This window comes from Plecotus auritus (assembly GCF_963455305.1).
Source record: "Plecotus auritus genome assembly, chromosome: 6".
Lineage (NCBI taxonomy): Eukaryota > Metazoa > Chordata > Mammalia > Chiroptera > Vespertilionidae > Plecotus > Plecotus auritus.
The window spans coordinates 108,009,480-108,029,949 of record NC_137773.1 but is presented as its reverse complement, the minus strand read 5'-3'; the positions used below and the strand labels follow the sequence as shown (position 1 = coordinate 108,029,949).

General features: G+C 51.8%; 1 protein-coding gene across 2 annotated transcripts; it reads left to right on the top strand.

The window, feature by feature from the left end:
- The first annotated feature begins 4,274 nt into the window (after window positions 1-4,274).
- SH3BP5L (SH3 binding domain protein 5 like) lies at window positions 4,275-19,795 on the top strand. Of its 2 annotated transcripts, none has more exons than XM_080673946.1 (7): window positions 4,275-4,455; window positions 4,680-5,264; window positions 11,479-11,541; window positions 11,676-11,804; window positions 13,475-13,636; window positions 15,063-15,236; window positions 15,548-19,795. In XM_080673946.1, the coding sequence occupies exons 2-7, from the start codon at window positions 5,082-5,084 to the stop codon at window positions 15,995-15,997; spliced, it is 1,161 nt and encodes a 386-aa protein (XP_080530072.1). In that variant the 5' UTR covers window positions 4,275-4,455; window positions 4,680-5,081; the 3' UTR covers window positions 15,998-19,795. The 2 variants fall into 2 exon arrangements, with proteins under 2 accessions (XP_080530072.1, XP_080530073.1); XM_080673947.1 differs by having other exon boundaries at window positions 4,294-4,455; window positions 4,680-4,933; window positions 15,548-17,801.
- Window positions 19,796-20,470: the final 675 nt, after the last annotated feature.

The following is a 20,470-nucleotide window of genomic DNA, read 5'->3' as shown; positions in this document are numbered from 1 at the left end:
TCACTCACATGTGGAATGTAATGAACAAACTGAATAGGCAAAATAGAGACAGGCTCATAGATAGAGAGCAGGCTGGCAGCTAGGGTGGGGTGGGGATGTTACAGATAATGAAAAGCTAGGAAAGTTCCTAAGCAAGTGGAATAGGGAAATTGAAACTAGAAAATTAAACAAAGCCAAACAGTTTACAGCTAGTTTGCAGCAGGACCTTATCTTGAGAACAAAGGCTTAAAACCTCTCCTCACTAACTAAAGAGTGCAGGAAAGCAGAGGGAAGGGCAGGAGAAGGGGAGGAGGAATCTTAATGCCCCTTCTAGTTAACCAGAGAATGCATAGCATAAATCATCCTGAACTGCTAAGGCAGCAGTTGGGAAGGAGGAATGAAAAAAGTGCAGTTTTTTCATCTCACTGTTTAAACAGGGAGGCCCACAGTTTGGGGGCTTGTCAAGATAAAATTGCTAGGCCTGGCTGGTGTGGCTCAGTGGTTGAGCGTCGACCTATGAACTAGGAGGTCACAGTTCAATTCCCGGGTTGCAGGCTCAATCCCCAGTGTAGGGCATGTAGGAGGCAACCAATCAATGATTCTCTCCTCATTGATGTTTCTATCTCTCCCTTCCTTTCTGAAATCAATAAAAACATATTTTTTTAAAAACCGTAATATCTTAGAAAAAAAACGATAAAATCACCTGGTACTTCTCATAAATTCTAGGAAAGCCATAACAAAGTAAAAGGAGAGACCTTAAGAGTTAATCTGTCCCAAGATATCCAGCAGATGAATTTTAAAACATATAGACAGAAAGTATAAAATACGGAATCCCCACCAGACCATGCTTTTCAGGCTAGCTGAGAAGCCATCCGCACTCTACACCAGTTGTAGTTTAAATAGATTTGTTTGCCTTGCTTCTTTTTAAAAAATATATTTTGACTGTCCTGGCTGGTTTGGCTCAGAAGGGTCCCAGGTTCGATTCCCATCAAGGGCATGTACCTCAGTTGCAGGCTCAATCCCCAGCCCAGTTTGGAGTGCATGTGGGAGGCAACCAATCGATATGTCTCTCTCACATTGATATTTCTTTCTCTCTGTCTCTCTACCTCTCTTCCACTCTCTCTAAAAAATAAATGGAAAAATATCTTCAGGTGATGATAAAAAAATAAAATGAAATATATATATATACTGATTTGAGAGAGGAAAGGAGAGGGTGAGAAAAACATCTGTGTGAGAGCAAAGCATCAATCACCTGCTGCCCACAAGCATCCCAACCAGGGATCAAAACCATAACCTGGGTATGTGCTCTGACTAGGAATCAAACCAGCAAACTTACGGTGCAGGGGATGATGCTCACCTGACAGAGCCACACTGGCCAGGCTTGCCTTGCTTCTTTAATAAATTTACTTGCTTTACTTTTTAATAAATTTGCTTTACTACAAAGCAATCATCCCAAGTCACTCATTTGAATTCCTTCCTACAAGATTGAAAGAACCAAGGAGGAAACAGCCCTCTCCCTTCAACTCAGGGGGGTGTCCTGTGACGACATTTTTGGTGTTTCTGGGGTGCCTGTAACAAAGGGATTGAACAAAAAAGAGAAAAAACTAATGGACACAAACATCACTATGAGGATTGTTGGGAGGGAGGCAGTGGAGGAGAATATAGGGGGGATAAATTGTGACGGACAAATCTGACGTGGGGTGGTGAAGACACAATAGTGTACTAGTACTGATGATGTGCTGTAGAATTGTGCACCTGAAACTGTATTTTTCTTAACCAGTATCATTTACCTCAATAAATTCAATAAAAGGAAAAAAAGTTTCTAATGGTAGAAAAAAAAATAAAAATATGAAGGAAATTTGGGTGAAGAAATTAAAAAATAAAAATTTGTGAGAATATTTTATTTCACTGAGAAATAGTTGACTGTGATACTGCCTAGTAATTAATGGCATTACTAACATCTGTATATGGCTTTCATATTTTATATTTCATTCATTAGCTTAGTCAACAGGGGTGGGTTGGTTATTTGTGCCAGGGACTGGAAGAGGGTAAACATGGTGGGGAGATCATGTAGATCTGTGCTGTCCTTTTGTCACTAGCTCCATGTGGATATTCAAACCACAATTAAAATTTTAGTTCTACAGTTCCACTAGTTACATTTTATCTTATTATTATTACTAAAGGCCCGGTGCACGAATTCGTGCACACGTGGGGTTCCTCGGCCTGGCTGGCGATCAGGGCCGTTTGGGGCCAGCAGGCCCGGGGGAGGGACTGCTGGAGGTTGGCCGGCCATGGGAGGTTGGCTGTGGGAGCGCACTGACCACCAGGAGGCAGCTCCTGCATTGACAGTCTGCCCCCTGGTGGTCAGTGTGCATCATAGCGACTGGTCGACCAGTCATTGGTCTGGTCATTTAGGCTTTTATATATATAACTTTGATGCACCATTCCTAGAGGTACTGCAATACCAGGCAAATGTGTGGAGTGGACAGAGCAAGCTCCTATTCCATTTCCTAACTCCAAAAATCCATTTAGTATATTGTCCTCGGATAGAGGACATATCAGTTGTTAAACTGATAAGAACAGATACTAAACTTGATCTTAGCCAAAAGGCCGAGAAGCGATTACTAGCTACATTTTAACTTCTCAATAGTGCAGATACTAAGATTCCCATCATTGCTGAAAGTTCTATTGAACAGTTGATTCAGGAGACATTTTTAAAATTTTTATTTATTGATTTTAAAGAGAGGAAGGAAGAGAGGAACATCAATTTTGTTGTTTCACTTCTTTGTGGACCGTCTTTCACTTCTTTGGTTGATTCTTTTATTTTTTTATTATTGATTTTTATAGAGAGGAAGGGAGAGGGAGAGGGAGAGAGTTAGAAACATCCATGAGAGAAAACATTGATCAGCTGCCTCCTGCACACCCCCTACTGGGGATGTGCCCGCAACCAAGGTACCTGCCCTTGACAGGAATCCAACCTGGGACCCTTGAGTCCGCAGGTCTACGCTCTATCCACTGAGCCAAACCAGTTAGGGCTGGTTGATTCTTGTATGTGCCCTGACCGGGGACTGAACCCGCACCCTTGTTGTATTGGGGCGGATTCGGGCTTGGGTACACAGCAGGTGGGTAAAATGCAATCATCACAGTTTTACAAAATTAAATAACAAATAAACTGATTCCCATATGTACCTTACATGGTTTCTGTACAGCACCTCAATAATAAAAAGGCACGTGACAGAAAACTGAAGCATTTATTATGCAGCAGGTCTGTTCACTGAGACACTCAGGGTCCCGCTAACCCACTGCAGCGAGCAACGTCACTACCTGGAATTTTAAAAATAAAATTTCTAATTTTGTGGAAAAACTCTGCAATCACTTTTAAAGGATCGTCTGGCACTGCTAGTTAAAACAACTTTTTCACGTGGAGATGAAGAGGTGAGGGAGGGAAGGGCTCTAGGTAACGACACCTTCCACAACCAGGGCGGGCCCTGGCCGGCTCTCAGGAAGTCTGGCCTGTGGCAGCAACACCAGGTCCCCTCGGCCTGGCCTGGCGGCACCTGCAAGTAACGACCAGGTTGCTGCGCTCAGGTCCTTTCCCAGACGCACAGGCCTGGCAGCAAGCTCCTCCTCGCGGCGGGCTATCGAGCGCCGAGTCCCCGGGTAATTTCAGGTTAGCGCTCGCAGGTATCAGCTTCCGGGTACGCCCGAAGGAGAGATTTACCCCTCGGAGCCGTTGGTTAGGCACTTAGGGCACCGCTGACTTCACCGCAGTGAGGACAAACACTTGTGGAAAACGACAGCCCATCTTAACTGCTAAGTCAGCCAGAGGCCGGACGCGAGTAACCACCCAGCAACCGCGCCGAAAGCCCACCACCCGACTTCCGGCGCGCTTCCAACTTCCTGGGCGAGGCCGGAAGTGGCTTCCTTGCGCTCAGTTCCACAGGGCCGTAAAGCAAGATGGCAGCGCTCGCTCCGAAGTGGTTGGTCAGTCTTCATCCTATTTGTAGCATTTATCTACCTAGAAGGACCTCTCTATTTCCATCTTCTGCCCTAGTTTTTCTCAGTAAAGCTCGCTCATATTTCAATCTCATTCATCTGTGGCAGAGTACTGGCCGAAGGCAACGTGAGGTGATCTGAGCGCTTTGGGCGCCATTTTGTACGGAAACTGCTGGCGGGTTGGGCGGGGCGAGCGGCGGGGAACCCAGACAAGGCCGCTGGCAGGAGATCGTGGGAGGGAGGGCGGGCTAGGGGGTGGCGGAGGGCGTTGCTATCCGCGTGTATTTCCGCTTCCTCTCGGCCCCGTCCTATTAGGTTGGACCGGCTTGTTGTGGGGAGGGCGGGGGGAAGGTTGTTTGGAGCTTCGCGCACGGTAAGGTAAACTGAGGCAAAGCTGTGCGTGGGAGACCCTTGCGCCCGACTGTGCCGGAGGTCTGGGGACGGTCTCGGAGTGTTCGCAGGCTGGAGAAAGACGAGAAGGTGGGGCGGGGCTGGGAGTTGCTAGGTGAACCTCGGGTGTGGCGCGGGGGTCGCTGGGGGGCGGGCAAGAGCGGCTGAGACGCGGAGGGGTCGGACCTCAGGTCCTTGAGGGCTGAGAAGTTGAGGTGGCCGGTCGTAGTTCGGAGCTGTGGGAGGACGAGAGTGGGGCCTTGCGGCCGGCGTTCTGGTGTTGAGCATGTCCTTGGCCTTTGTTTCCCTTGCAGTTCCCCAGAGACTTAACCGCAGCCTCTGTTCGGGCCCAGCCGTCTGTCCCCAGCTGCCACCCCGGCCTGGTGGCGCCTGCCTCCGTCCTCCCGAATGCTGTGCTTCCTCGCAGGCCTCGGCCCAGGATCCAGGCCCCCTCTGCTCCCTGCCTCGGAGCAGCAGCTCCCCGTGGCTGGGAGGGAAGAACTTTTGTGCAGCCAAGGCTATAGCTTCAGGAACTCCACTGACGACTGGAATCTCGGCCTCCAATCCAGTGCGAGTCCTTCCTGTGTCCTCTTTACCAGTCTTTGAGAAGAGAGACCCTTCTTGCCACACAGAGCCCAGGAAGCCTCAAGCTGGGGCCCTGGTCCCAGCATGTCAGCCCTCTCTTGTGTATAGGGCTGTGCCCTCTCCCTGTCAGTATGGCTGAGCTCAGGCAGGTTCCGGGGGGGCGGGAGACCCCTCAGGGGGAGCTGCGGCCAGAGGTGGTGGAGGATGAAGTCCCTCGGAGCCCAGTCGCAGAGGAGCCCCGCGGAGATGGAAGTAATAGCAGTGAGGCCAAATTGTTTCCAGGGGAGGAGGAAGAGCTGGATCCTAGAATACAGGTGAGAGGACTGATGGGGAGAGTCAGGAGTGCCAGCTTTCCTGAAGAGCTGGCAGATGAGGGCACAGGGGCAGGAAAGGAAAGCAAGCTTGTCAACAAACGATTGCAAAGAACTGAGAAGTGCTAAAAGATTAACTTGTGATGGGAGTGCCAAGAAAGGCCACCCGAATGCCTGAGATGGTTGCTGAAGCCTCATTGAAGAAGGGAAGGCACATGTAGGAGGCACACTTCCGGTCAGTGCAGAGCAGAATTGTTCTTTCCAAATAAGCAGCAGGGCTGTGAGCTCAGATTTGGTGTGGCTGGGAAGTGAGAGGAGGTGACTGAGATTGAGGCAATCTCACCTTCTCATCAGTGCCTCCCAGGGATGTTCACTTCTGTAAAGGGTGAGACCTTTCATGTGTTACAAAGGTGGCATCAGGTTTAGGCCTCTGAGGAAGTCTGATACATGTTTGTTGTGGTCAGTCCTCAGTGACACAGATGCCCAGCTCTAAGGATGCTGTGGCTGTCAAGTGTGTAGGAGAGCTGATTTGTCACCATGGAGCATGTACAGGCTGGTTGGTCGGCTGGCAGCTCTTTGTGAAGGAGGCCTGCAGCAGTGGGTGAGGACAGAGGAGGGCAGGCACCGGGTGGAGGAGATGCTTGGCCGTCTGAGGCTGAATCGCAGTGATTCCAGGCAGCAGCTGGGAAGGACTCGCTGGGGAAGCTGCTTGGGCAGGTGAGAGTCAGCATGTTTCTGTGTTTGAGGCTGAGTCTGCCCTTCAGTTCAAGATTCTGGTGTGCAGGTGACTCACACCTGTGTAGGGTGAGCAACACATCCCTGGGCTTGCTTCCTGGGCTTCTCTGTCAACATACCTTTAGTAGATTACTTTGATGTGTCCACAAGAAATTGGTGCTGGTCCAGAATCTTTCCTGCCCTCTTGTTGGGGTTCCTTGGTGGTGTCCCTGCTCACAGTGAAGCAGTGGTGTGTCAGAGACATTCCTGCTGTTTCACGGGTATTTCATTGAAATCAGCTCAATTTCTTTGGTTAATTTTAGATTTGTCTTCCACTGAGGAAACAAGTTGTAGTGAAAAGCATTTCGGACTGAGGTGCAAGCAACCTTCTGACTGATGATTTGTGATTTTCATGCAAGTTATGTAACCTCTGCAAGCCTCAGTTTCTTTATCTGTAAAGTGAGGGGTGTTCCCCCTGATTTGCATGACTCCTTCCTGCACTCTGACAGGGTCCTATGAATCTTTTCTTTCACAAATTCTTTAGTTTGTCTGTTGGTGAGTTTGCAGGTAGTGCTTTGGGAAAGACATCCCTATGCACATTGGGGAGGAAGGCCACGTGACATGCTGCAGCGTTCCTGGCCCTGCTTCCGAAGAGAATCCAGCAGTTTCTTCCTGCAGTCCCTCCTGCTCCTGTATTGCCCAGTGCCCACACAGTCACTCCCATGCTTCACTGTCCAGTCACATAGCCTACTTAAATCTAATTAAGTAAAAATTGAAGATACAGTTCCTCAGGTGCTATTGGCAGCGCAGAACTAGGACATTCTGTCATGGGCAGTTCCATTGGACGAGCTCTGTGATGGTTTGAGGACACTGGGCACATGTGATATCCCCTGGTCTCCGGTGGGCCCACCGTGACTCACCAAAGTAGGAGTTGCGTTGTGGGTTATGTAAGAAGGAAAAGTCTCCTTGCATAGGTGGCACTGAGCCGGGCTAGTGTCCTGGCCTCAGTGGGGATTCAGCCCTGGTCTTGTGGGAGGCAGACTGTTGTGAGGAACACCCTTCTTGGAGCAGGCAGCTGGCATTCAGCCCTTCGGACTTTGGGCTCTTCTATGTGCAGATGAGAGTGGGACGTGTGTCTTTCTGGGTCCCTTTAGTGTTGACAGTGCACAGTCTGTTCTCCTTATAGTGTGTTTCAGCGTTATAAGTGGATTGTTAGTACATTCAGCGGGTCTTTATGCACAGATCCATCAGAACCCACCAGGGAGAGGAAGAAACTGCTGGATATTTGAAGATAGACAGGAACCCAGTTGAGGTGTTTTCTGGATCTTTGGGTGAGGCTCTTTGTGTTGTAGGGACTGGGGTTTCTTGGCAGGCAGGCAGCATGCCCGTGCCCCCTGTTGTCTGGTGGGATTGCCTGGAAGTTGGATGGAAGCCAGCTTCAGGCCTACAGGAAGTATGCTGTTCTCCTGGGAACTCCACTGTCCATATCCGTGTCTTGACCTCAGCATAGTTCTCTGAGACCTCCAAACTGGTCCTCCGGGCCTGGGTCTCCTCCCTTGTGACTTTCTCAGCCTCTATGTTGGGCACATCTTTCCTGGGGCGAGTGGATACATTCACTTAGACTCTTGGGTGACTTTGCAGCCTCTGCCTCTTCATCTGAAATGTTGGTTTGGCTTGCAGACAGCTTTAATTCCCTTATTTCTGAGACCTGGGCCGTGCATCACTCTGGCCCCACCCGTTGATCGTGGCTTAGTGTTTTAATAGCTGGCACAGGCGGACAGGCATGTTGGCAGCCTGAGTGGTCAGGCCTCTGCCACAGTGGCCTGGCATCCTGGGAATGCACTATGTGTCCAGGAAGGTGGCAGAGGCCTGACCACTCAGGCTGCCAACATGCCTGTCCGCCTGTGCCGGCTATTAAAACACTAAGCCACGATCAGTGGGTGGGGCCAGAGTGATGCATGGCCCAGGTCTCAGAAATAAGGCTGCAGGCTCACTGATGGGCAGTGTTCGCTGACTCAGACCTCATTTTCCTGGAGTTCTGTGTCAGCAGCTACCAGGAGTCCCCAGTGGGGTAGGCCACATGGAAAGTGTTGCCAGCTGCCCCAACTGCTCGGTGTTCCTCAGCTTTCATTCCAGCCTGGCTGCCCCCACCCTCTTGCCCACCCTGCCCTCCAGCCTGTTAGAAAGAGCTTTGTGACTGAGGGGCAGACCTCATTCAACAGAAGACTTAATTGCTGGAGCTGCTGTGCTGATGCAAATTTCTACCTTTCGCCAATAGCCAAACCCTGCATGTCCCTTTTCCAGTGGGGGATGACTTCTGTAGAACCATCTACTCTGATGACCTTGTCTGGCTGGGAACACTGTGGGCTGTGGAACCGAGTGGGAGGCAGTCTGGATCTTTGGTTGCCCACAGGAGCAATGCAGGGTGGCCTGCACCCACCTTCTCTCCTTCCCCAAAATCAATACTTGTTGCTCTCTTGAGGCCTGTCCTTTGCCTACCAGGGCTGTGGTTTTCTAAGGTGCTGGTGTTCCTGTCTTCTCTGAGGTTCCCATCCAGGCACATCCTTATTGTGGAGGGTGGTCACAGTAGCAGGACAGCCAGATCAAAGGGTGGGTCCAGGATGCAGCCCCAACTCTGTCACTTATGGTCAGATGCACACCTCATTGTTTCCTCTTTTTTTTGTTAATCCTCACCTGAGTATATTTTCTTTCCCATTGATTTTTAGAGAGAGTGGAAGCGGGGGAGAGAGAGAGACAGACAGACAGACAGACAGAGAGATGTGAGAGAGCCACATTGATTGGTTGCCTCCTGCACACGCCCCATCTGCCCTGACCAGGGACCGGGAATGGAACCTGCAACCAGTTATGTGCCCTTGACCGGGAATTGAACCTGTGATCCTTCGGTACAAGGGCCGAGGTTCAAACCACTGAGCACCACCAGCCAGGGGCCCATCTCATTGTTCTGGGAGGATGCCAGCAAGGCTGCTGGGAAGGCCGGCACCTCTTGTCTCAGAGTCTGAAACCATCGTGGGCTGAGTCACACACAGGAGCTGGGCCCATGGGAGAGGTGGCCTCTCATCCTGCAGGAATTGCCTCTTCTGAGGCCTGTTGGGGTGCTCCCATCAGCTGCAGGTGAAGTCCTTGTTGGGAAGGCAGTGAAACAGAACTGTGTGCTTCCTTCGGCCTCCCTGGGGTCCCTGAGTTGGCTGCCTATGGTTCCAGACTGTCTTGTCTTATGGACACTGGGTTGTGTGACTAACCAGGTGGCCCATGTGCACCAGTTTCATCTAGACCCACACCGCCCAGTACGGGAGCCAAGTGCTACTCGCCAAGCTAAGATGTGCCCTGAGAATCGAATGAATGTGAATATTTAACAGGCATCGTCTAAAGCAGTGGTCGGCAAACTCATTAGTCAGCAGAGCCAAATATCAACAGTACAACTATTGAAATTTCTTTTGAGAGCCAAATTTTTTAAACTTAAACTTCTTCTGCCCTAACCGGTTTGGCTCAATGGATAGAGCTTCAGCCTGCGGACTGAAGGGTCCCGGGTTCGATTCCAGTCAAGGGCATGTACCTTGGTTGCAGGCATATCCCCAGTGGGGGGTGTGCAGGAGGCAGCTGATCGATGTTTCTCTCTCATCGATGTTTCTAACTCTCTATCCCTCTCCCTTCCTCTCTGTAAAAAACCAATAAAATATATTTTTAAAAAAATAAACTTCTAACGCCACTTCTTCAAAATAGACTCGTCCAGGCCGTGGTATTTTGTGGAAGAGCCACACTCAAGGGGCCAAAGAGCCGCATGTGGCTCATGAGCTGCAGTTTGCCGACCACGGGTCTAAAGTATAAAAGTGTTGTAAATACTTTATGATGATAACATAATTGAAATTATAATTTCTTGGGCATGTAGGGTTAAGTGAAAAGTTACAGTTTCATCTGTTCAGTTTTGCTTTTTTAAAAATGTGGCTACTAGAAAATGTGAGACACACATTGTGTTTCTGTTGGACAGCTTTGTTCAATCCAGTTCAGAGTCAAGTTTGAGGCCCTCTTGAAGGCAGGAAAGTGTGCTTTAATATCTTTGTTCTTGGTTCTGTTGTGTCTTCCTTTGTGTTCTTCCTTTACTGTAATTACGACATGTCACTTGGTTTCTTGGATTCTTACTTGCAGACTCAAGTCTCAGGGCTTGAGGAGGTGTATAGAAATAAAAGGACTAAGGGGGATCATACACTGAACTGTTGAAAGGGCTGAAAGAGGCGAGTGCAAGGCGGCAGTGGCAGTGTGCCTCCTGGCCAAGTTAGGCCGTGTCTGGGCATGGGCAGCAGGCAGACACAGGTGAGTCCAATTGGCTGCTGCAGGGCTCCTGGAGTGAGTCCCTTAGCTGAGTCCAGGCGTCTTCTGGGGCACTGCTCCTCAGGAGTGTCCTTGACTTGTTGTGCTCCAGGAACTTGACCAAGAAAGGGCAGGGGTGGAAACTTGAGGCCAGCACTCCCCCCTGCTCTCTCTCCCAGGTGGTCCTGGGTCCAGTGAGGCTCAAGCCAGTGTGACTGGTGACTTCTCCCTAAGGATCTTCTTTTCTCCCACAGGATCTACTGCGTGGGGACTTGGGGTCTCTGTCACTCTACTCCCAAGCTGGCTTGTGGCCTCCTGAACCCTGTGTTCTTCCCTCCTCTGGTCTCATTTGTCCATCAGGCCCTCATAATTCTGCAGCCTGCATTTCCCTGGACCTATCCTTTCCTCCCCAGCCGGAATACTGCAGGTTGCCTCCACCATTGTCTGCCTGGGCTCTCCACTCGTTTCTCACACTGCTCAGATAGGCCCTCCCAAGCCATAGCCAGGTAGTGCCAGGCTCTGTGCCCTGACTTCCCCTCTGCCCTGACCTCACTGGCTTCCCATCTGAGCATTGCCTCCTGGGCACCTGCCTGTCACTGGTGCTTTCTGTGCATCAATCAAGGCCCAAATCTGGGGGCAGGTATTCAGGGCATCCTGCCCCAACCTTGTGCTGCCCAGGTAGGTGACTCTGCTGCTCCCACCCCTCCCATGATTCTTCACACCATGAGGGTCTGTTGCTTACTTGCTGGGCCATAAGCTGCCACCTTTCTGAGTCCTGAATTCTTGGGCTTCATGTGCTAAGCTGGGATAAGTGTGCAGTAAATGTGCTGAGCGAGTGGCTCAGGGAGGAGGAGACTCCTGGCTGGGGTTTGAGGAGGAGTTGGTACGGTCTGAGGGAGAGCACCCAGGCTGCTGCCACTTCCCTGTGTGCATGAGTGTTCATCTCCAAACCTTGAGCTCCTGACCTTTAAAGTGGGGGCTTTACTCCCTGACACAGGTAAGTTGTGAGATAATAGCGGATTGTGGATTAGGTCTCTGACAAGGAGGAGCAGTGCCTCCCTGCACTTCTTCCCTTCCCTGGTTTGGTGGGCTTCCGTCTCTGCATGCACTCCCTCCCCACCCAGCCCACGGAGGCTCCTTCTTTCCCCGGCTCTAACTCTGCCCCTGTCCGTGGCAGGAGGAGCTGGAGCACCTGAACCAGGCCAGCGAGGAGATCAACCAGGTGGAGCTACAATTAGACGTGAGTATCCTGCCCCGGGTGTCTCCATGTGTCCCCTATTCACCTCAGTGGCAGGGGAAGGGGCGACACAGGAAACGAGGGACTGGGACCCACACACAATTATTCGTCTGCCCACATATCTGTCCCTTTGCCAGGAGGCCAGAACCACCTATCGGAGGATCCTGCAGGAGTCGGCGAGGAAGCTTAACACTCAGGGCTCCCACTTGGGGAGCTGCATCGAGAAGGCCCGGCCCTACTATGAGGCTCGGCGGCTGGCTAAGGAGGTACAGCCCCCTAACCTTCGATCTGGGAGGGCCGTGTACCGATCCTGGCCCAGGATTCTTCCTCTATATGGTGGGAGACAGATCACCTTTTCTATTCTCTTCCTTTTGGTTCATGCCTCTCTTTTTTGCTTACCCTCCACTTTTTTGCCCTTCTTCCTCCCTTTACGCAGATAATGTGGGTTCACTATTAGAAAACTATAATTGTAACAGTAAAACAAGAAAAAAGAAAACAAAAATTGCCCTAAATCCTACCATGCATACTTGATTTGTTTTGGTCAAGTATGGTGAGATGGTAGAGACAATGGCAGTTCCCAAAAGGCGGGCCATGGCATGCAAGGTTACATGAGAAGTACCTGGGTTGGTCAGGAGGCTGAAGGCACGAGAAGAAAACTTGGCCCACGGCCTTTCTACCGTTTTTTTTTTGTGGTAAGGAATGGGTGAGGCAGGGTAGGCAGCGCTGGCTAAACTTAGGGTGGTAGGATGGTTTGAGTAATAGGGGAGGGCTCTGTGCTCTGTGGTGGGACCTAGTTGTCTGGTACTTGGTCCTGGGTAACTTAGGGCAGAGGCAATATTGGCTGGTGTGGAAGAGTCAGATAAAGGAGTTGGATTGGCTGGTTTGCATGTGAAAGGTGTGCTCACAAGGGAGTTTACTATCTCAGGAATTAACTAGCTTTGGGAGGGCCAGTAAGGATCCCGGGATGTCAAAGCATCATAAAATATAGGCAATAAAAAGCATGGTTAATTTTTTGTATACATTGTGCCAAATGTATTATACAATAATAGAGGCCCGGTGCATGAATTCGTGCACAGGTGGGTCCCTCTGCCTGGCCGGCAACCAGGACCGATCTGGGCCGTCTTGCCTAGTCCCAATCAGGGCTGATTGGGCCAGCCGACTGGGGGAAAGGACCGTGGGAGGTTGGCCAGCTGCAGGAGTTTGGCTGTGGGAGCGCACTGACCACCAGGGGGCAGCTCCTGCGTTGAGCATTTGCCCCCTGGTGGTCAGTGCACATCATAGTAACGGTTGCTTAGGCTTTTATATATATAAATATGCTGTTTATTTCTTTATTTTACTTACATTATGACATAGTTCCATGTCAATAAATATACATCCATGCCATCATTTTTAAGGGTTGCTGAATATTTCCTTATATGAGACATACTATATTTAATTAACAGTTCCCTGGAACTGAAAACTTAGGTTTGTTTCCAGTGTTTTGTTTGGTCAGCATGGCTGTGATGACTGTCTCTGAGCACTTGTCAGATTATTTCCTTCACCTTCCCTGCTGGACTGGAGTTGATGTGATGGTCTTGGGTGTGCTTTCTTTCTGTGAGACTTGATCCACGTCGCTAACTCCCTTGCAACTACCAAGGGGTGGACTTCTCTTTGTTCTCTGTAGGGCAGAAGGCCAGCGGGCTCTGAAACTCCTGGGTCGGTCTCAACTCACCCTCCACTGGCAGAATCATGCTTTCCCATCTTCTCTCAGGCCATAGCCTTACACAAAATACTCTTTGAAGAATGTTGCTTTCTTGGTCGGCATTTATCCTTAGCACAGTGTGAAAAGTGAGGCATTGCAGTGGGCTGTCCTCCTCTTGTCTTCACCCAGGATATATCTCCACAGTGGACTGGGAGTCCCTCGGGACCCCCTGTTCTGATGGCCTTCTTCCCCCAGGCCCAGCAGGAGACACAGAAGGCAGCCTTACGATACGAGCGGGCTGTGAGCATGCACAATGCTGCCCGGGAGATGGTGTTTGTGGCCGAGCAGGGTGTCATGGCTGACAAGAACCGGCTGGACCCTACATGGCAGGAGATGCTCAACCACGCCACCTGCAAGGTGAGCCAGGCGGTTCCAGCAGGTCCCCTGCCTTGGTTTCCATGCTTTCTTTGCTGTCTCTTTATCCCATCAGCCTCCTCACTCCTTTCTCTTCCACTCCAGCCTTCCCTCAGCTATAACTGTTTCAGACAAACCTGTTTCTTGCCCTGCCCTGTTTGGCCTCAGTGCTTTTTATATACATCTCCACTGGATGCAAATTGTTTGGCTCTTTGCCTCCAGGTTTGGCACTAACCCAAACAGTTCATCCCTGCTGGATGCTCTCCATTCAACACCCACATTTTGTTATGTTTAGCTGTGACCCCTTCTGCTTTCAGAATACTCTCTCTCTTGATTTTAGGCTCCGCCACTGTACTTTGATATTTAAAACGGAATTTGTGTATCATTTCTAAGCTACCTGAAGGGGACTGAGGAGTGGGAGGTCTCCTGGCATCAGCCACCTTCACCATGTAAAGAGCAGTGTCTCTGTCCATTCAGGCTACTATAACAAACATACACTGGGGCCTAAACAGCAAATGTTTCTCCCAGCTCTGGAGTTTGGGAAGTCCAGCATCAAGGCACAGGCAGATTTGGTGTTTGTGAGGGCTCCCTTCCAGGTTCCTAGTCTGCCCTCTTTTCACTGTCCTCACATGGTGGAAGGGGCGAGGGAGCTCTCCAGAGCCCTTTTGTAAGGGCACTAATCCCACCCATGACCTACTCACCTCAGAGGGCTGCCTCCCAAACCTTCGACATAGTGGTTAGGATTTCAGCATGTGAACTTTGGGGGGACACAGACATTTAGTCTAGAGCAGCAAGTGTGAGCTCCTGAGGGGTGGTCATGCCTCAGGTCCTTTGAGGACTCCTCAGTCCAGGCTACCGCCTTGCACAGCAGGAGCTCCTACAGGAGAGTGTGGCACTGTGGAAGGCTTGATGAGCTGTGAGTGGCAGGGCATGACAGGCTCCAGTGTGCACCTGCCCAGTGTGTGGCAAGGTCGGCTCCTGGTCTTGGTGCACAAGCTGGCAGGAGCCTTTGCCTACTCCCTGTTGGGGCGTGAGAATGTAGAGAACCCAGTGCAGAGCTTGGCTGCCCCCACTGGGGCTCCTCTGGTCCCTCCAGCTCCCACCCCTAGCACTGAGGGCTCCTTAAGGACAATGACTGTAGAAGATATGCCCAGACAGACATTTCTGACAGGCTCACAAGTTGTCCATAGGGCCCTGGCACCCTCCCAGCAGCAGCAAACCCGAGTGGCAGTGGTGCAGGCAACAATAGGCAGGTGCAAGGACCCACTGTTCTCCTATGTGTCTCAGGAAATCCATGCTCTCTCCAGGCTCCTCAGACAGTGGGGTTTCCCCCAGGGTAACATTTGGAGTGGCAGCCTGGGGTGAATGACAGGGGTAGGAGCATGTCCTTCAGCTTAGTGATGTCTGTCATCCCTGCTACCTGGGCCAGGTGAACGAGGCAGAGGAGGAACGGCTTCGTGGCGAGCGGGAGCACCAACGGGTAACGCGGCTGTGCCAGCAGGCTGAAGCTCGGGTGCAGGCCCTGCAGAAGACCCTCCGGCGGGCCATTGGCAAGAGCCGCCCCTACTTTGAGCTCAAGGCCCAGTTCAGCCAGATTCTGGAGGTAGCTACAGGGATGGAGATAGGTGGGAGAGGGCGGGCATGGCAAGTGAGAGCAAGGAGACTGGATCAACTAGGTGGGACGGGGTGTGGCCCCTGTGCTCAGAACGACCTCAAGGAAGTGGGAGGTGGAGTTGGGGGTGGGTGCTGGCAGGGACTGGAGTTGTAGGGAGATAAGAAAAAGTGAGAATCAGGAGAGGAGGAGGATTGGGTGGGTTTGGGGCAGGGTGGGGCTGCCCAATGGGACCTAAGGGGACTGGGAGCTCCCAGCTGTGAAGAGTTGCCAACTGGGAACTCTGTCCCTTCCTCCCTCAGGAGCACAAGGCCAAGGTGACAGAGCTGGAGCAGCAGGTTGCTCAGGCCAAGACTCGCTACTCAGTGGCCCTGCGCAACCTGGAGCAGATCAGTGAGCAGATTCATGCGCGCCGCAGGGGCCTGCCCCCTCACCCGCCTGGCCCTCGGCGCTCCTCCCCTGTGGGCGCTGAGGCCAGGCCCCAGGAGGAGGAGGAGGATGGAGACAGTGGGATCATTGAGGGGGCCGAGGGTGAGGCCCCAGAAGAGGGCTGCAGCCTAGGGCTTGGTCCTGCTCCTGATGCGGACACGGTAAGCCTGCTGAGCCTGCGCACAGTGGCCTCAGACTTGCAGAAGTGTGACTCCGTGGAACACCTGCGAGGCCTCTCGGACCATGCCAGTCTAGACGGCCAGGAGCTGGGCACCTGGAGCGGGGGCCGTGGGGGCCGCCACCAGCGCAGCATCAGTCTGTAGCCCGTGCTTAGGGGTCTAGTGTGGCCCTTACCCTGCTAGCCCACTCAGGGCGGGGGCTCCCAGCTCCGTCCTGGGGTCCTTGCTTCCCCTGGAGAGGTCGGGTTGGCTGTGTCTGATTCTGTCATTTGTCATTCTCCCTTCCCACCTGTCCCACCTCCCCAGTGTTACAGGTGACAGCTCTCTTTGCCTTACTCCCTCAAGAAGGCTTACCTCTGGCTCTCACAGTCTGTCCATTCTCTTTGCTGGCCTCTTTCTAACTTCTTTCCTTCTGCCTGGCTTTTCCCTCAGGGAACTTGGTCTAGGAAGCACAGGGAAACCCATCACAGAAGGTGGATGTGTACCTGAATCTAGCATATCGGGCCCCCCAGCCTGAGTGAGTGGACAGGTGTTCCTCCCATCTCCCCTTCTCATGAGGGGCCAGAGGGATGTGAAGGAGCCCTCCTGGCAGCTGGCCCCGTGCTCTGTTCCAGCCTGCCTGTGTGTAACCTGTAATATGTACTGTGTGACTGTGTACCTCTGGAAGACACATCCCTGTCCCTTCAGCACTCCCTCCTCATGACCTAAGCCACTTTGCTCTGGGTGCCCCAGAGCAGGACTTGAGAGTGCTGGTGTCAGGAAAGGTGAAACCCAACCCTGCTCTCAGCATAGGGGACATTACCAACTCCACACAGGCTCCCACGTACATGGTGTTTTCCCCAGAAGAGTTGGGCCCTTAACATTGCCAAGGTGCTAGTGGGTCTCTAATGGGGTCCATGTTGGGAGTAGAGATGTTATGAGGTCCTGATGCTAAGGCCCTTGCCATCCCTATTGCGGAGTGAGGTTTATTTTTTAGAGGATTTTGAGCTGGATCTCAGCCTATTCCTGCAGGATGGAGTTGGGGAATTTGGTGCTCTTTCCCCAACAATACCATACCTACTCCAGGGTCCCTTGGGGAATGCTGAAGTGTGGCTGCCCTTGATGTGGGGAGGGGACTCGCCCTCAACAGGGAGCAGCTTTAGGTGTTTAGTGGTGCTGCCAAGCTGTGTGTGTGTGTGGCGGGGGGAAGGTGGGGAAGCCTCACCAGGTCGGGGTGCCTTGGGAGGACTGGTCCTTCCTGTCCCACCCTGGGAGGGCTGAGAGCTGGACTGGGTAGCAGGGCTGTACCTAGGCCTGTGCGCTCTTGCCATTGACTGGGAGCAGTGGGCCTTCACTTGGACGGTGTGTCCCTGTTCTAGGGCTGAGGTAGGATGGTCACAATGAGAACCTCTGGGTTTGAGGTGGCCATGGGTGAAGGGAAGAAAGGGATGATGTGGCCATGTGTGTGTGCATGTGCTGGTGTGCGTGGCGGGAAAGGATCTGCCCTGATTTTATTTAAATAAAGTAGTTTATGTAACAGTAATGTTTATTACCCCTGTATGGAAGGGAGAAGGGGGGATGTCGAGCAGGATGATGGGGCCTCTTTCAATGGGGTGGTCAGGGAAGGCCCCTGGGAGGTGAAGAAGAGTTGGATCTGAGATTTAACCAGGCCAAGAGAGGAGGGAAGGCTTATAGCAACATGGCTGGGGTAAGTGCACAGGGGCGGTTCCCCATCCCACCTGCTGGTGTAGCCAGGTTTGTAGGGTGGAGTGACTTGCCAGCTACTTTGGGGTGGTCCATATGAATGCCACTCCTGGATTGGAGTGAGCATGAAGGAAGGGTTGCAGGATTTAGCAAATATGCAGGTTGCCCAATTAGACTTGGATTTCAGATAGCGAGTGCTCTTTGCCCCAATGTTTAGGTCATAACTTAGTTATTTGTGGTCTACCTGAAATTAAAAGTTTAACACAAGAGGAGACTCCTAAATCAAGTTTTGACTTGTGGGCCAGGCCCTCCTGTGGACCCTAGCCTGTGAAACATCTGGTGGCATCAGGTGGAAAAGGGCTGACAACTTTGGAAGCATGATATACACAAAGGCTTTGGACTGAGCCCAGTCTGGGATGCACCTGTGTTTACATCCAGGTGAAGAGTGGGGTCAGCCAAAGGGATGAAGAAGGTACTGCTGGGAGGGTCGGAGACCCTGGAAAGCTGTGAGAAATGAGGTCTAAACACTCTTAAGGGGCTGGGCAAAAGCCAGGAGTTGGAGGGACAGGAGGGCAGAGCAGTGACTGGTGACCTCAGATGGGACATCAGGAGCCACTGTGTACAGAAATGCACTAGTGCCCTTTGACAGGTACTGTCCAGTGTGAGACTGCCTTTTCTGACCTGGCTTGTTTTTAATGAGAAATAAGGAAAGTATGATAAGGCAGATGGGTGCCAAGCTATTTCCTTTATCACTAGGAAAGCTGCTGTGAGCGTATGGCCTCTGTCCTTGGGCAAGTGAGCTTTCTGAGATGATACCCAGGCCATCCTTCCCTCCCCAGTCTCTGGCAGTGTGGACCTATAAGTCTCGTCTCCTGGTGTGAAGGAGCCCAGGAAGGGGCTGGCTGGGCCCACCCAGTTCCTTGCAAAATCACCTCTCACATAAGGTAGGAGTGAGGAGAGACCAGGAGGGTTAGAGCTGATGATGCTTCCTCCAGTGGAATAAAATGGCCACAGTGAAAGCACCCCCAGCCTGATCCCGACAACAGTGGCCAGCACCACCCAGGACATGTCCTGTGCCAGGCATATGCATTGACCCATTTTACTCCCACAATGGGGGGTAGCACGAAGCTGCCTTTTTCCAGGTGAGACAACAGGTACAGTGGAAGCGCCCCATCTGTTCCAGCTTCATAGAAGAAAATGGAGGAAGTTGGATTCTTTTTATCCTCACACGAGGCTGTGTTTTTATTGATTTGAGAAAGAGGAGAGAGAAACATCGAAGTGAGAGAGAAACATAAATTGGTTGCCTCCTATATGTGCTCTGACCAGAGCTCGAACCTGCAACCCAGGTATTAGAATGTGCTCTAACCAGGAATTGAACCTGCAACCTTTTGGTTTAAGGGACGATGCTCCAACTAACTGAGCCACCTGTCCAGGGAGGCAACTGGATTCTTAAGAGTCCAAACTCACAGGAACCAGAAGTGACAGTAGAGGCAGTGGGTGTAGTCACCTCTTAGGAAATTATATGAAGTATCAGCATGGTCAAAGGGAATTTTTTTTTTTAATATATTTTATTGATTTTTTACAGAGAGGAAGAGAGAGGGATAGAAAGTTAGAAACATCGATGAGAGAGACATCGATCAGCTGCCTCCTGCACGCCCCCCACTGGGGATGTGCCCGCAACCCAGGTACACGCCCTTGACCGGAATCGAACCTGGGACCCTGCAGTCCGCAGGCCGACGCTCTATCCACTGAGCCAAACCGGTTTCGGCATGGTCAAAGGGAATTTTGTTAAAAATTTTGCTGTGAGCAAGAGATGGCCAGGTTGTGGGGAATGTGGGGCCTCGTCCCCCCCATTCCTGTACCATGTCACATGACACAGTGAGTGGTAGCAGTGCTGCTGAACCATGTCCTCAAGTGAGCAGCTGGGCCTCAGTCTCCCAGCGCCTAGCACACACCTGGTGCCTAATGGGCGCTCAGTGGCCGTGCTTTTTTTGCCTCCTACACGCCCCCAGTCTGATGTACACCAGATCACTCGGTTAGGGCTTGGGTTCTACATCCATGTCCATTGGGGGCGGTGGGGTGGTTCTCCAATTTCTCTGTTCTTAAGTGTTATCAATTGTACAAGGAGAAGGGCCAGGTGGATTAGCCTGGTGCAGATCAGTGGATGCCAGTCTGTGTCAACAGTGAACCTGCGTTGTGGGGAGGCCTGGTCCCATCGAGTGCTGGACAAGGAGGCTCTTTATAATAAAGTCTCCACCTAAGGTTGGTCTCCCTCAAGGTGTGATTGGAGAGGGATGGCTCCCGGGATGTCACACCCTGCGCTGTCAGCAGGGGACAGCAGAAGCAAATGTTCACGTCTGTCCTGTGAGATTCCATTCAGGAATTTTGGTGGGCATCTGGGCACCTGGTGGGTGGGCGCTGGGCCAGTGTGGTGGGCACACCACTTGAGCCCCATCTGTACCCGCTCCTCAGGCCTCCTGTACTCCCGCCTCTGTGTTGTCCCCTGCGGTGTGAGAGTGAGCTGGCCCAGGTCTGTGGGGTGGCTTGTCATTTGGGACCAGATGTTCTGTGCCTGTTGTGCCCTGTCCTCTTGCTCCGCCCACATTTCTTGTCCTCCCTAGGGCCCTGTCCCTGTTCATTCCTTAACTTCACTCCACATTCCATTCCTGGGCAATCATATCTCTGCACCCCTCCTCCCCAGCCGCACCATTCCTGAGCCCCAGGTCTGTACACTGGGCCCTCCTGGGACTGATGGAACCAGGGACAATCCACTGGCTGGCAAATGGATGTGTGCACGTTGTTTTGTTTTGTTAATCCTCGCCAGAGGATATTTTTTCCATTGATTTTTAGAGAGGGAGGGAGGAAGGGAGGAAGAGCGGGGGGAGGGAAGAGAGAGGGGCACAGAAACATTGATGTGAGAGAGACACATTGATT